This window comes from Triplophysa rosa, linkage group LG15, assembly GCF_024868665.1.
Source record: "Triplophysa rosa linkage group LG15, Trosa_1v2, whole genome shotgun sequence".
In the NCBI taxonomy this organism is placed as follows: Eukaryota; Metazoa; Chordata; class Actinopteri; order Cypriniformes; family Nemacheilidae; genus Triplophysa; species Triplophysa rosa.
Window position 1 is genome coordinate 13,585,210 of NC_079904.1, and position 12,972 is coordinate 13,598,181.

At 38.6% G+C, this 12,972-nt stretch overlaps 1 protein-coding gene across 3 annotated transcripts in view; it reads left to right on the forward strand.

The window, feature by feature from the left end:
• Window positions 1-12,972, forward strand: part of daam1b (dishevelled associated activator of morphogenesis 1b) — a 64,296-nt gene that overhangs the window by 45,640 nt on the left and 5,684 nt on the right. For 2 of the 3 annotated variants that reach the window (XM_057352184.1, XM_057352186.1), the window contains 9 exons: window positions 489-797; window positions 915-1,022; window positions 1,901-1,930; window positions 2,717-2,814; window positions 6,562-6,646; window positions 6,863-6,969; window positions 11,311-11,399; window positions 11,531-11,699; window positions 12,817-12,924. In XM_057352184.1, coding sequence (XP_057208167.1) covers window positions 489-797; window positions 915-1,022; window positions 1,901-1,930; window positions 2,717-2,814; window positions 6,562-6,646; window positions 6,863-6,969; window positions 11,311-11,399; window positions 11,531-11,699; window positions 12,817-12,924 — 1,103 coding nt within the window. The remainder of the gene's footprint in view (window positions 1-488; window positions 798-914; window positions 1,023-1,900; window positions 1,931-2,716; window positions 2,815-6,561; window positions 6,647-6,862; window positions 6,970-11,310; window positions 11,400-11,530; window positions 11,700-12,816; window positions 12,925-12,972) is intronic. The other variant, XM_057352185.1, reaches the window with a different exon arrangement.

Genomic DNA, 12,972 nt, shown 5'->3' on the forward strand with positions numbered 1-12,972 from the left:
AATTTAATTACAGCTACTTCAGTTAACTAAATACTGTGTAATATTTTCAATAGTGGAAAAGTCGAACTTTACTTTGGTCAGTTAATAAGAATAATTATGTAGTTATTTATTATTGATTTCAATGAATTAAATAATCCTTGATGTAGGACATAGAAAGTAATTAGTAATAAGTAATTAAATACTTTTTGGAGAGAGTAATTTGTACAGTAATCTACTTACACTATTGAATATGTAATTAGTAACTAGTAACAAATGACCTTTTCAAAGTAACTTATCCAACACTGCTAATGATGATACAAATACTTTACATGACTTCAGCACGGTTCGCTGATTATGTCACAAATAAATGTCATTACCTCAGCATTGTAGGCTCATGTTGTCCATTTTTTAAATTAAATATTTGTACTTTTAAAATATACTTTTTTATACTTTTTCAGATGTAACAGTCTACATAAGCTAAATAAGTACAATCCTTTTTACATTTCTAGAAACAGATAGCCAGTGTTCCTGGAGGTCCTCCTGTCCCTGGTCCTCCAGGTGGACCTCTCCTGCCCCCTCCACCACCTCCGCCAGGTGGTATGATGCCTCCTCCACCACCCCCTCCACCAGGAGGTGCTATGATGCCACCACCTCCACCACCACCCCCTGGTGGTCCTCCACCACCTCCCGGACGGCCTCCTTTTGGCATGGCTCCGCCTCCTCCACCAGGAGCACCTGTGGGACCATCCTTGAAGAAGAAAAGCATTCCTCAGCCGACGAATCCACTGAAGTCCTTCAACTGGGCCAAGCTGTCTGAGGTGAGACGGGCATGGATTACAGAAGACGGTTGGGTCATTCAAATGTTTGCAAAGAGAAAAATATTTTTTGTGGCAGATTGACAGGACAGTAAATAAAATAAACTCTCTCTCTCACAGAACAAACTCGAGGGCACAGTGTGGGCAGAAGTTGATGACAGCAAAGTTTTCAAAATCCTAGACTTGACGGACATTGAGAAGACTTTCTCTGCATACCAGAGGCAACAGGTTACTGAAGGCTTTTTCTCTCCCAGATTTAACTTTGTTTTTAATCCAGAATGATCTCACAAAGCATTTACTGTTTCTCATGCATGATATTCATATGCCTATGGTAATCCTGCATCACAAAATCACAAAGCATGGGGTTTGAATTAACAGACTGTAAAATGCACTGATATCACCAGGCATTACGGAACAGTTTTCTATGAAAAACAGACATTGGCAAACCGTCCTCATTATGGTTGGTAAACCACATATTTGCTCCCATGTACTTGCTGCTATGAGGCAATTACATAAGTATCTTATGCATTAACAGTCAAATTAGAGTGGAAAAGATGAAAAGGAAAACTTTAACCATGTTGGATACAGCTTGAGATGTTTACTTCTCTGGCTGTGTCTTCTATATAATTATAATTCAAAACAGTACATTATGTATTATAGCTCATTTTAAAATGCTCGTAAGCATGCTTAATACATTTAAATTCATATTCATTAAGCCAGTCCGCCCGCTCTAAAATGATCAGTAATCATATGTTTCATATATTTGATTGACTAAAGCATTAAGGACAAATTGGTTTGCTAAATGAAAAGATGTGATTTTGTAATTCCTTGAACTTATAATTTCAACTAGCTCTTCTGAATAAACAACCTTCAAAATATTAGGCGGTTAACAGGCCCAGGTCAGTTCACACACACTTGTACTGCACTGGCAAACAGCCCATCACCCCATAAGTCTCTGCTTCCACGCACCCTCACGCTCACCATCTACCACCCCAGTGATGTCATCATGTGCACATGCTTGTTTTGAGTTTGTTTTGGCTGACTTCATCAAATTGCTGTCTCTCTAACATGTGCTGCATCTTCCTTGCTTCTTGCCTGCGTTGTAGGACTTCTTTATGGTCAATAACACCAAGCAGGTGAGTGTGCTTGAGATATTTAATAGTGTAACCCTCTCTCAGTCTGTGTCATTTGTGAAGTATCCACTTTTGTTTTAAAGAATTCTTTTGTGACTTAAAGTCGGCATGAAACTGAGGTAGCGATTGTCTTTTTCCGTATCGTGACGTGTACCAGAGTATAACGACTTCTGAAATGAGAAAAAAATTAAGCGCGGGACTTGATTTCATCCACCGACAACTGATCGGATCGTAAAAAGGTGAAAGATTTGAACCCCAGTTTGCAATCTGTCAGTCATTGCAGCCCGCCCTCGCGCCGTTCCTCGTGACCAAAAGTGAAGAGAGGGGGAGGAGGTTAACGGTTTTGATTAAAGATTACAAGTGCAAATGAATTTAAAAAAAAATGATATGCACAGATAAAAACAATATTATAAATACTTCACCACTGTGTTAAACAATTAGAATGATCTTTTTTAATTTCATGCCGACTTTAAGGTTCAACCTTAGTCAAAAATAAGGAAATGTGACTTATTTATTTGTTATTTTACACATTTTGAAATAATAGTGAAGTCATCAAAATTATGAAATAACATGTCGTAGTAGCCTTAAAACTGTCAAACTAGATAGGTTCTTCAGATCCTCACAGCCTCTCATCAAAAAAGCTTGATATTTCGATATTCAGCTTATAGAAGTCTGTTCATTCAGGTGTTACTGAATACGTTTTACACTTGTTTGCTGTTTGCATCATCTGGTATATTGTGACTTTTTTAATTTGCTGGTTGAGTGAAATATTTCTTCTTTTGACCACAGAAAGAGACTGAGGACGATGTCCTGAGTTCCAAAAAAGTCAAAGAGCTCTCTGTCATCGATGGACGCCGCGCACAGAACTGCAACATCCTTCTCTCACGGTGAGTGTCACAGCAAAGATAATATACAGCATATATTTACAAGATGACAATGAATGGGGTGGAATGCAATGCTCAATATGGCTGCTCTAGCGAAGAAAACCCCACCTTTCGGTAAAAGAGCCAATCGTCAATCGATAAAGACTGACGATTCTTTGGGCCGGGGCTCTTGTGAGGCGCTTGCCAGCCTGTAGCTGAAGCAACCTCAGAAAAGGTGATTTTTTAGCACAAAAAAAACCAAAGTTATGGTCCATATCAGGTTTAATCGTTTATCGGAAATATGCTATTTAATTGTATTTTTGCCAGCTATTTTAGAAATATCAGTCTTCCACCATTCAAGGAGATATAGGACCGTTGACTTGCTATGATGTAAATAGCATCCCATAGGCATTATAAACATGGCCGTCGAGTGTCACGACTTCTATAAACTGACTTTGGTTACAGTATGTTTCTCCTCTGGGTATGAGTTTAGCTCCGGCTGATGTGCGTGGCGCTCACGGGTCACCCTATTTGGTGTCATATCCTGTGAGTAAAACCTTGTGGTTCCAATGTCCTGTTTTAAAATCTCGCCACCTTGGTCACCATGTCATTTCTCATCAATAGAGCATTCCCGTCCCTTAGTTTCTCTACATGTACAAGGTGATTAAATGCTGGGCTTCTGAAATGAACAGGAAGTATGCCTCATTAATTGAGATGGTCTTAAAAATTATTAAATCATTTTTTGCTCTTCAAAACGTACTTGTCATTGCCAAGAACGATATTTAACTTTCCAGTGTTCGCTTGGAGTTTCTGCTTTTTTATCCGTGTAATTCATGTCAGAAATCAATGCAGAACTTCTTACTCAAACAAGTTTAATGATTACATAATGTATTAAATCCAGGCATATATGGAAAACAACACAGATTGATTTATTGTTAGACTTTTTTGTTATTATTACAGCCATTTCACATCTGAGAGAGAACCTCAGAGTTAGCTATTTTACAGCTGTTACAACACAGCGTTTCACAGTGCTGTTAGCATTTTTCTGGAAATAACGAATCGAGCATGTTTCATTGCCTTAATTTCTTCTTCAAAGATTGCTTTGTCAATGTCAGACAAAGTTTTGTATTCACTTTTATAACGAAACGATCACGGCTTACTAAACCAAAATTCATGACGTTGGGAATGTGTGGATTGATAATTTCCATTAGAGAATCCGAATCTCATCTTGTCGAGTCTTGTCACCTCAGGATTGTCCTTTTCACGAAAGAAATCTCACGAACTGTAATATTTTCATTTACATGTAGTCATTTAGCAGACGCTTTTATCCAAAGCGAGAGAGTTCAGGGAGCAATAAAGCGATATGTCATACAGGAGCAATAATACAACAGGTGCTAATACCAAGTTACTAGTTTCCACAAAAGCCAGAACAATGCCTGTTGAGAGAAAGAGAGAGGGTTAGGTTTTCTTAATTGTTTTTTCATTTGTATCAGTTGGTCACATTTATAATGGCTCACTAACTGATGTTTTGGCATGGTACAAAAACACCAGAAGTTCTCAAGTTCAGAGCAAGTCAAATGCTTTTTTTTACTCAAACTACAGTAAACAGGCCAATTGGCATCTCAGCACTCACATCAAGGGCAGCTGTGTGACGCACAGTAAGAAATGAGACTTGTACACTGCAAAAAATGACATTCTTACTAAGCATTTTTGTATTGTTTTATAGGACAAATGTCTTAACATTCTTAAATCAAGATGCATTTTCTTGACCAGAAAAGTGACCTAAGATATTTAGTCTTGTTTTATTAAATAAAACAAGCAAAACAATCTGCCAATAGGGTGAGAAAAATAAATCTGAATTATAGGTACTTTAGAAAAATGTAAAACTAAACTCAAGTTTATTTTTCTCACCCCATTGGCGGATTTTTTTGCTTGAAATGAAATTACAGTAAATGTTCTCAGGAGTCCTATATTAAGAATGTTTTTAGGCATTTTATTAATACCATTTTGTGAATGACTGACATTGAGATCCTCTTCAACCCCGACAAATGCACATTAACAGCACCATCTGTAGATCGTGTCCTGTGGTTAAATTACAATCTTATTTTGAATGAATGATCTCTAAGAGTCTTCACAAGCGGAGAGTGTGTGTTATAATCCATTGTACAGTCACCCTGTGGACCACCCAAGCTGAGATTCACGTGGATTTAAATAGTTTGGCTTCTGGAGCCTGCAGTCTCATTAGTGTTGGTTTAAAATGGTGAATATGGTGCTGGGCTGCAGGGAAGCAGATGGTTAGAGATGGTTTTCTAACTAAAGATTAAGGAGTAACATATGCGGCGATTCTTGATAATTAAAGCTCAGTTCGTATTAACTCGGTGTTGACAGTTCTCAGAGGAGGAAATGAAACGCATTACGCTAAATCTGAACATACTCCATCCTTTCATTCATTTGTGTGTCTGTTCACATTCAAATTCCTTAAAGGGACAACTCACCCTGAAATAAAAATTCTGTCATCATTTATTCACCCTCATGCCATTTAAAACCTGTACAGTATATGACTCATTCTTCTGTGGAACACAAAAGAAGACATTTTAAGAAATGTGGTTTTGTATCCATACAATGGAAGTCAATGGGGGTCAATGCTGTTTGGTTACAAACGTTCTTCAAAATATCTTCTTTTGTGTTCTGCAGAAGAACAAAAATCATACAGGTTTGGAATGACTTGCAGGTGAGGAAATGATGAAAGAATCTGCAGGGTGCCTTTTGCCATCTGCAAAGGTGCTATCTGTAGAATTCAGGAACTCTTGTTATTAGCGACACCAGTGGTCATTAAGTGAACTGCAGCCAGCAACACGATCATTTTTAGATATATCTCTTCCACATACTGTACGTGTTGGTTAAATAACAAACACGTGAGACCTAAGGTTACACTATCGACCTCTTAATAGTGACATTGGCTTGCCTTTAAAACAACTGAATCTGGCAGTATTTCATTATATTCCTTCCCATGTTCCTCACTCCTGAATTTTGTTAGGAGTAATTTAATAACACAATGCTGAGAATTGGAAGTGCTGCTTGGCACAGACATGTGGACCGTAACATGGAAAGCGCTCTGGCCGTGTTTCATGTCCTTGCTGCGGTTTGCAGCCTCTCTGGGTCCTGGCAGTAGGAAGAAGGCCCTGTCCAGCACTGATCTCAGGCCTGTCAAACAACTGTTCTTTTTGGCGTTAAGTTCACACCACAGTTATCGCTGAGTTAGATGCGTTACTCTATTATTATTGGGGGATCTAGGAGGGTGGGCTACACAAGCAGATCTATCTATCATCTATTTATCATATTTATAGACAGATGTAAATTTGCTGTTGAAATGTACTAGTGAGGATCAAAGATTATTTAAAGCACGCAATGGGCGTGTCCTAACTTATATGAGTCATTCAATAGTATAACTCCTTCATTCCAGTAATTATATATAACGTTAGCCAGGAAATTCTTCGTAACTGGAACAAACATTTGGGTTCAACGTAGGGCCTCACGATTAATAGCCCATCTAAATAACATACACTAGTTTATTTTAACTGTTTGCCAAAGGAAAGTTGATGTAAGTTTTGGATCCCAGCAAAACCAGATTTCCTTTTCTCGAGGTGATTAATTCGAGTTCGGTGGGTTCTCTGCTGATTTAGCACTATCAGTTCCACTCAGATTTCATTCTTCAGATGAATTTATGCGTCCCCATCCGCGTGATCTGTATATCCTGTGCTTGTGTTTCAGATTGAAACTTTCCAACGAGGAAATAAAGAGAGCTATTCTGACTATGGACGAACAGGAAGATCTGCCTAAGGACATGCTGGAGCAGGTGAGTGTCTAGGGAACAACGGAATACAATGCGAGATGAAGCATTCTGGGATACTGCTCAATATTGTGAGCATTGCGTCGTAAAACCTGATCTGCCAGTAACAGATGCCCACTGTTCATCATACTTCCAATAACAGTCAATTACATTAGTCGTAAAACAGGCTTATGTAAACTGTCCGCATGTCACTGAGTGATGATGTTTTCTCCAATCCTCCAGATGTTGAAGTTTATCCCGGAGAAGTGTGATGTGGACCTGCTGGAGGAGCATAAACATGAGCTGGATCGCATGGCAAAGGCAGACCGTTTCCTGTATGAAATGAGCAGGTAGGGTTTTAAGTGTGGCTATCAAACGATTAATCGCGGTTAATCGCATCCAAAATAAAAGTTTGTGTTTACATAGTATATGTCTGTGTACTGTGCATATTAATTTTGTTTTTATAAACGCATACACGTAGATGCATATATTTAAGAAAAATATAAAATACGAAATTAATAAACGTTTATATACAATTTCAATTATTGGTAAATATAAATAAATACATCAAAATATTTCCTAAATATATATACATGTATGTGTATGTTTTTGTGTTTATAAATACAAAATGAATAATATGCACAGTGCACAGACTTATGTAAACACAAACTTTTATTTTGGATGCAAACGAAAACTTTCATACTTATGTAGCACGTTGTGCCCTATTTTCTTTTTACAGATTTTTATTCAGGCTAGGTTCTACATAGGTTCTACAATTAAAACCTAAAACTGTCATTGTGACTGCGGTTCTGTTGTTTTCCCTCCTTCTCCCACAATTCTGCTTTCACTGGAGCTATATTTAATTTGATAAATGTAATGGCTTAACTAAGTTATGTGTCTTATTTAAAAAAGAAGTGTTGACAGGGGATTTCATTTTCAGACTTTTCAATTTGTTATTTGTGTCAAATGAAACTGTCTAAAGACGGTATTGTGCAAGACTTTACACTGCATATAAATCTGAAGTGTTTGATCTGTAGTCTGACTGTGTTCACCCTCTTTTTGCAAGTCATAAAATTGGAGTTTATTCAGATAGTTTAATCAATATCTGGTGTATCGGTTTCCATACTAATGACTGATGTCTCTTGATGTTATGCTGACAGTATCTGTCATTATGGTGATTTTGACATTGTGGAGAAGGAAAGGATGAAAATCTTCTACCTTTATCCATAGTGATAACCTTTTATTTAACTATTATTTACACATTAAAGGGATAGTTGAAACATCATTGATATCATTTACTCACCCTCATGTCATTTTAAACCTGTATGACTGTCTGTCTTGCGCAAGAAGATATTTTGAAGAATGTTGGTAACCGAACAACGGCAGTACCCATTGACTTCTATTGTATAGACACAACGTCAATGGGTTCTGCCGTTGTTTAGTTGCCAACATTCTTCAAAATATCTTCTTTTGTGTTCTGCATAAGAAAAAAAGTCATACAGGTTTGAAATCACTTAAAATCTGCCTAAACATATTTGAAAAGTATAAATCTGATTTCAGACAACATAAAAAAAAGGTTTTGCTTTCTGTCTAAAGCCTAAGATACTCAAAGACCATTTCCTAAATCCTAAAGGGAAGTGTTACATACTACCCATAAGACACCTCGTCTACTTTGACCGTCTTGGATCTAAACATGTTTTATCTTGGCACCAAAAATAAAGTCTTACTGTTCACCAACTAGGGTTGGGCCGATAGCCAGCCATCACGATGTTGGGCTGGCATCGTGGTTCCCCTGCATGACGTAATTTTCGTCATCAGGAGGTTCCGCGGTCGTCCGCACATCCCATACGCGTACAGCACGACAAATGTTGACAGCGGAGTCCTCAGTATGACATTCTGCGCATGTGTCGAGCTCATCCATTCGCGCTTTTCTGCGGTCGAGTATGATTTGGAAGCTGCGAAACCCGTGTGCGCGCGAGACTTGACATACGTAGAAAGTGAAAGTAAACAGTGAATCGTAGTAACGCGCTCACGCTGTGTGTGTGTGTGTGTGTGTGTGTTATGGATGGGCGATATGGCCCTAAAACTCTATCACGATAATTCCTGGTATTTCTTGCGATAACGATAAAAATGACGATATATCCATAACGCCATCCACCGCTGTTTTTTGCGTCAAGTGATCGTAGCTGCATGTAGTCTAGACCCTCAGAAAAACAAATATGATCAAAAAGTAAAACTTACCCCAAATCAAACAGCTCCTAAAATATACCTACAGTAGTTTTTTAAATATAAAATATAATAGTGAGATTCGACTTCAAAAGGTTGTAGTAAAGAAAAGTTAAATGAACTAAAGCTCAATAAACACATGTCATACCTAAAACTGTATATATTCTATTGTTGGGTGGAAACGATCGATTGCATCACGCTGTCAATCACTCTCTCTTGAACTGTGTGAACCTTCTCTTCTCACAGCAACATACACTGAATCTGTCTATGACTCGCGCTACAGAAAGAGAACAGAAAAATGCGGATAAAAGAAATCTAATTAAATAATCCATGCTTTTATACGCTCATAAACGTAGTTAAAATAACGTCATACAAACTCGCATTCGTACTGTATGTAAACAGGCAGCAGTGCTGTGCACGCTGTGTCGCTATGCGCTATGAAAGCACATGTGGGCGCGAGCTGCGCACGGGACGCTCCGTTCATCCTGTATATAACAGGCAAGAAATCATATTAAACAATTTGCGCATGCGCGCATAACATCTAACGAATGTTTAAATAAATACTTTTAGCCAAACTAAATGTTGTGGTGTAACGCATTATGACTATCAACGAATACTTAACAAACGAATTAAATAAAACGAAAGTGAAACTAAACATTAACTCGGATGCATCTACAGTGCCAACCTCAACGAGATTTAGAGCTCCTCTTTTAGTGCAAACTCTTTCTCAGCTTCACGTCCGCCCTCCGCTATACCCGTTTTCACTTCACATATGAGCTGTGAATGGGTCTCACAAAGAAATAGTCATCAACTATCGTTTATATCGTGGGAAGACTAATTCCCATCGTGTGGGGAATTTCTACCGGTATATCGCAAACGATATAATATCGCCCATCCCTAGTGTGTGTGTGTGTGTGTGTGTGTGTGTGTGTGTGTGCATGTGTGTGCGCGCGCGTGTGTGTGTGTGTGTGTGTGTGTGCGTGCGCGTGCGTGCGTGTGTAAACTTGTCAATGACGACTTGAACTGTGCGCGTCCGCGATGGTAGCGGGAAACATCAGTGACCCACAGTTGACTAATCACACACACACACAGCCTACACGGTTGGGCTCAAGATCTACTCCTCTTTCCACGTGAAATAACGTTGTTTTTAATGTTTTGGCAGATGGCCATCCAGCAAACTGATATAACCCCCCCATGGTAATCATCCATCAGGATGTTTCACTGTAGGCATGGTCCGATGCCAATTTGGTATATATTGTGCCTACACAATCCCACGTTTCACAATTTTGGTCTGGCACATTATGTATCTGAGGAACATGTCATCTGTGAAGGCCACCCACTACTTCACATTCACTGCAGTGGCTTACACACAGTGTCAAGAGCAAATGCAATTTCCAACAGGAAGGAAGCAAAGGGGTTGTGACCATTGATCTGTCTGAAGATCCTATTTAGCATCAATATTTGCTGTAACTAAATAAATTCTGCCCCATCGTGGCTTTGCAACATGCTATCGACTGTAGCGGAGGGCCGTATGCCAAACAAAGCACAGGTGCCTTGACTTGCTTGTTTTTCTTTCTCTGTTTGATGAGGCCCTAGTGAATATTTTCACTCTGTGTTTGAAACGTTTTGAGTTTGGAGGATGGGAGCGAAATCTTTCCAAGTATCGACCGGGTTGTCTGATTTAAGTCCCAGGGCAGTGTTTGGGCCCTTGGCAAGTGCGGTATCCAAGGTGATGGTCCTCGGCACAAGGGTGCTGAAGGCAACACGGCACTGTTAACTTGGTTTTACTTAGTCTCGCGTAGTCAGACCTTCATGCTGAAGGTCTGGAACATATCGCCACTTTCTTTGCCCAAGGCCCGCCCAAGAGGTCATACGACTGACAGGTAAAGCAACCAATCACGTTTCGTTTTGTGCCGCGTCATGTTTGGAGGCGTGGAAATGTCCCCGCAGTAACAGACCTGTGTAAATTCACGAACGTGTCAACAGTTAACAGAAACAACAATGATTATAACTTTATGCCATGAACCTCGCATACTTTTAAGAATTAAGCGTTTAGTCGATCGTGATGAATTCTTATTGCAACCGTTGTAAACACGACAGCTTATTTCTTAGATCAGACGGCTTCGTGTTGTTTCCAGGGGGACCGTTAAAGAACGCACGTCTACTGGAAATCCTGTGAAATTCAACCAATCAGATGACGACTTCGAACGTGCTGAAGTGTTTCCAGAAAAGTGTGCCTTATGCATCAGACGTTTAGCCAACGGTCCGTGGGCGTGACGTCTGAGGCTGAGACTAGGTTTTACTGGTTCAGGCTGTGCTTGTTCTTTATTTAATGAAACAAATGTGTCTACAGTGCATCTCATGCTTGCTTTATCTTTGAGGGATTCTCATTTAGAATCTATAATGGGTGATATAGAGGGCAAGCTTTACTGTTATACTTGATATACTATTCCTCTTCCCCACAGAATAAACCATTATCAGCAGAGGTTACAGTCTCTGTACTTTAAGAAGAAGTTTGCTGAGAGGATTTCGGAGATCAAACCCAAAGTTGAAGGTGTGAATGTGTAATAGTTCCATTTATATACACTTACTGCTTATTTGACTCACAAACAATATGTACCACCGAAAATCTAGTCTATTTACGTCAAATGGTTTTTGATAACAGTTTGAATTTTTGATTTGCAGCACTGAGCAAGTCCTCGAAAGAGGTTTTACACAGCAGGAATCTCAAGCAGTTGCTGGAGGTGGTGCTGGCATTCGGCAATTACATGAACAAAGGGCAGAGGGGCAATGCATACGGCTTCAAAATCTCCTCACTCAACAAGATTGCAGACACCAAGTCCAGCATTGACAAGTGAGAGAGCTGTCTGTCTGTGTCTGTCTTTACCCATCCATTCCTCAACCCATCTTAATATGTTCTCAATCAAAAACACAGAATAATTAATGATTGTTGTATGTAGCTGTGTCAATACAAATTCAACTAAAATTTTGCATTGTTGCAAAGCCCCTTTACAGTTAATCAGGGTCGCCAGATCTACCTAACAAAACCTGAGGTCGTTTTTTGATTGGCTAGTTTTGAGCAAGCACCAAGACTCAAAGGCCCGGTTTCCCAAAGCTGTTAGAAAAAACATTACTGGTCTGAAATACATATTTCACATATGTATTATTATGCAATACACTTTCTTTCTTAAAACCACTGTGTAGTAGGAATCATAAACAGTCTGTTTTTATAAATAACTTTAAATGATTTCAAGAATATTATAATAAATAATCTTTCCTTTAAAATGACTACTGATGAACAAAATCCTTCCACATTTCACCTACAGAATAAGAAATAACCTGTGGGCGGCAACATTATAAAAGCTGCAGGAAAAAAACTGACTTGGCAACGCTGCAGTAAATAGAGAAATTAATAGAAATAAGGAAATTATAATGAGGAGATTATGAAATATATATAGAATACATGGTATTATTGCAGTGTTTTCAGTAAGATGTACATCGAAAAGACTAACTGAAAGTTGTCTATAGGTTTGTCTGTAGGACTTTTATATTCGTAGTGCTATTAAGCAAGTGTGTGTATAATTTTATTTCATAAAATGTATATTAGCAATACTAAATGTAAAACATAAATGTCTATGAGATTGTAATCGGCTTCTAAATAGAAAGATGACTGAACTGATGCCAACTACATCAGATTTAAGAAATGGAAAATCAAGAAATGGATGCATGTCAGAAATACCCGTCATTTAATACTTTATGTGAAGGCATTGCATCAAAACAATATATAACTTACTGAGATTATAAGAAATCAGCAAATTAACATAATATATACTGTATATATCATATTAACCACACACACCGTTGCAGCTTACATTAAATTAAACCAAATAGACAAATGATGTAAAAACAGATGTGTGTACAAGTCTTTGATATTTACACTTTTCATCGTAACATTTTTTGTCCCATTGCAGGAATATCACTCTTCTACACTACCTGATCACCATTCTGGAAAAGAAGTACTCGAAAGTCATGCTCTTCCCGGAGGAGCTGCAGAATGTGCCGGAAGCTGCCAAAGTCAAGTAGGTATAGCTGCGGAGTGGCTGGCGTGCTATTCTTTCGTCGACTTT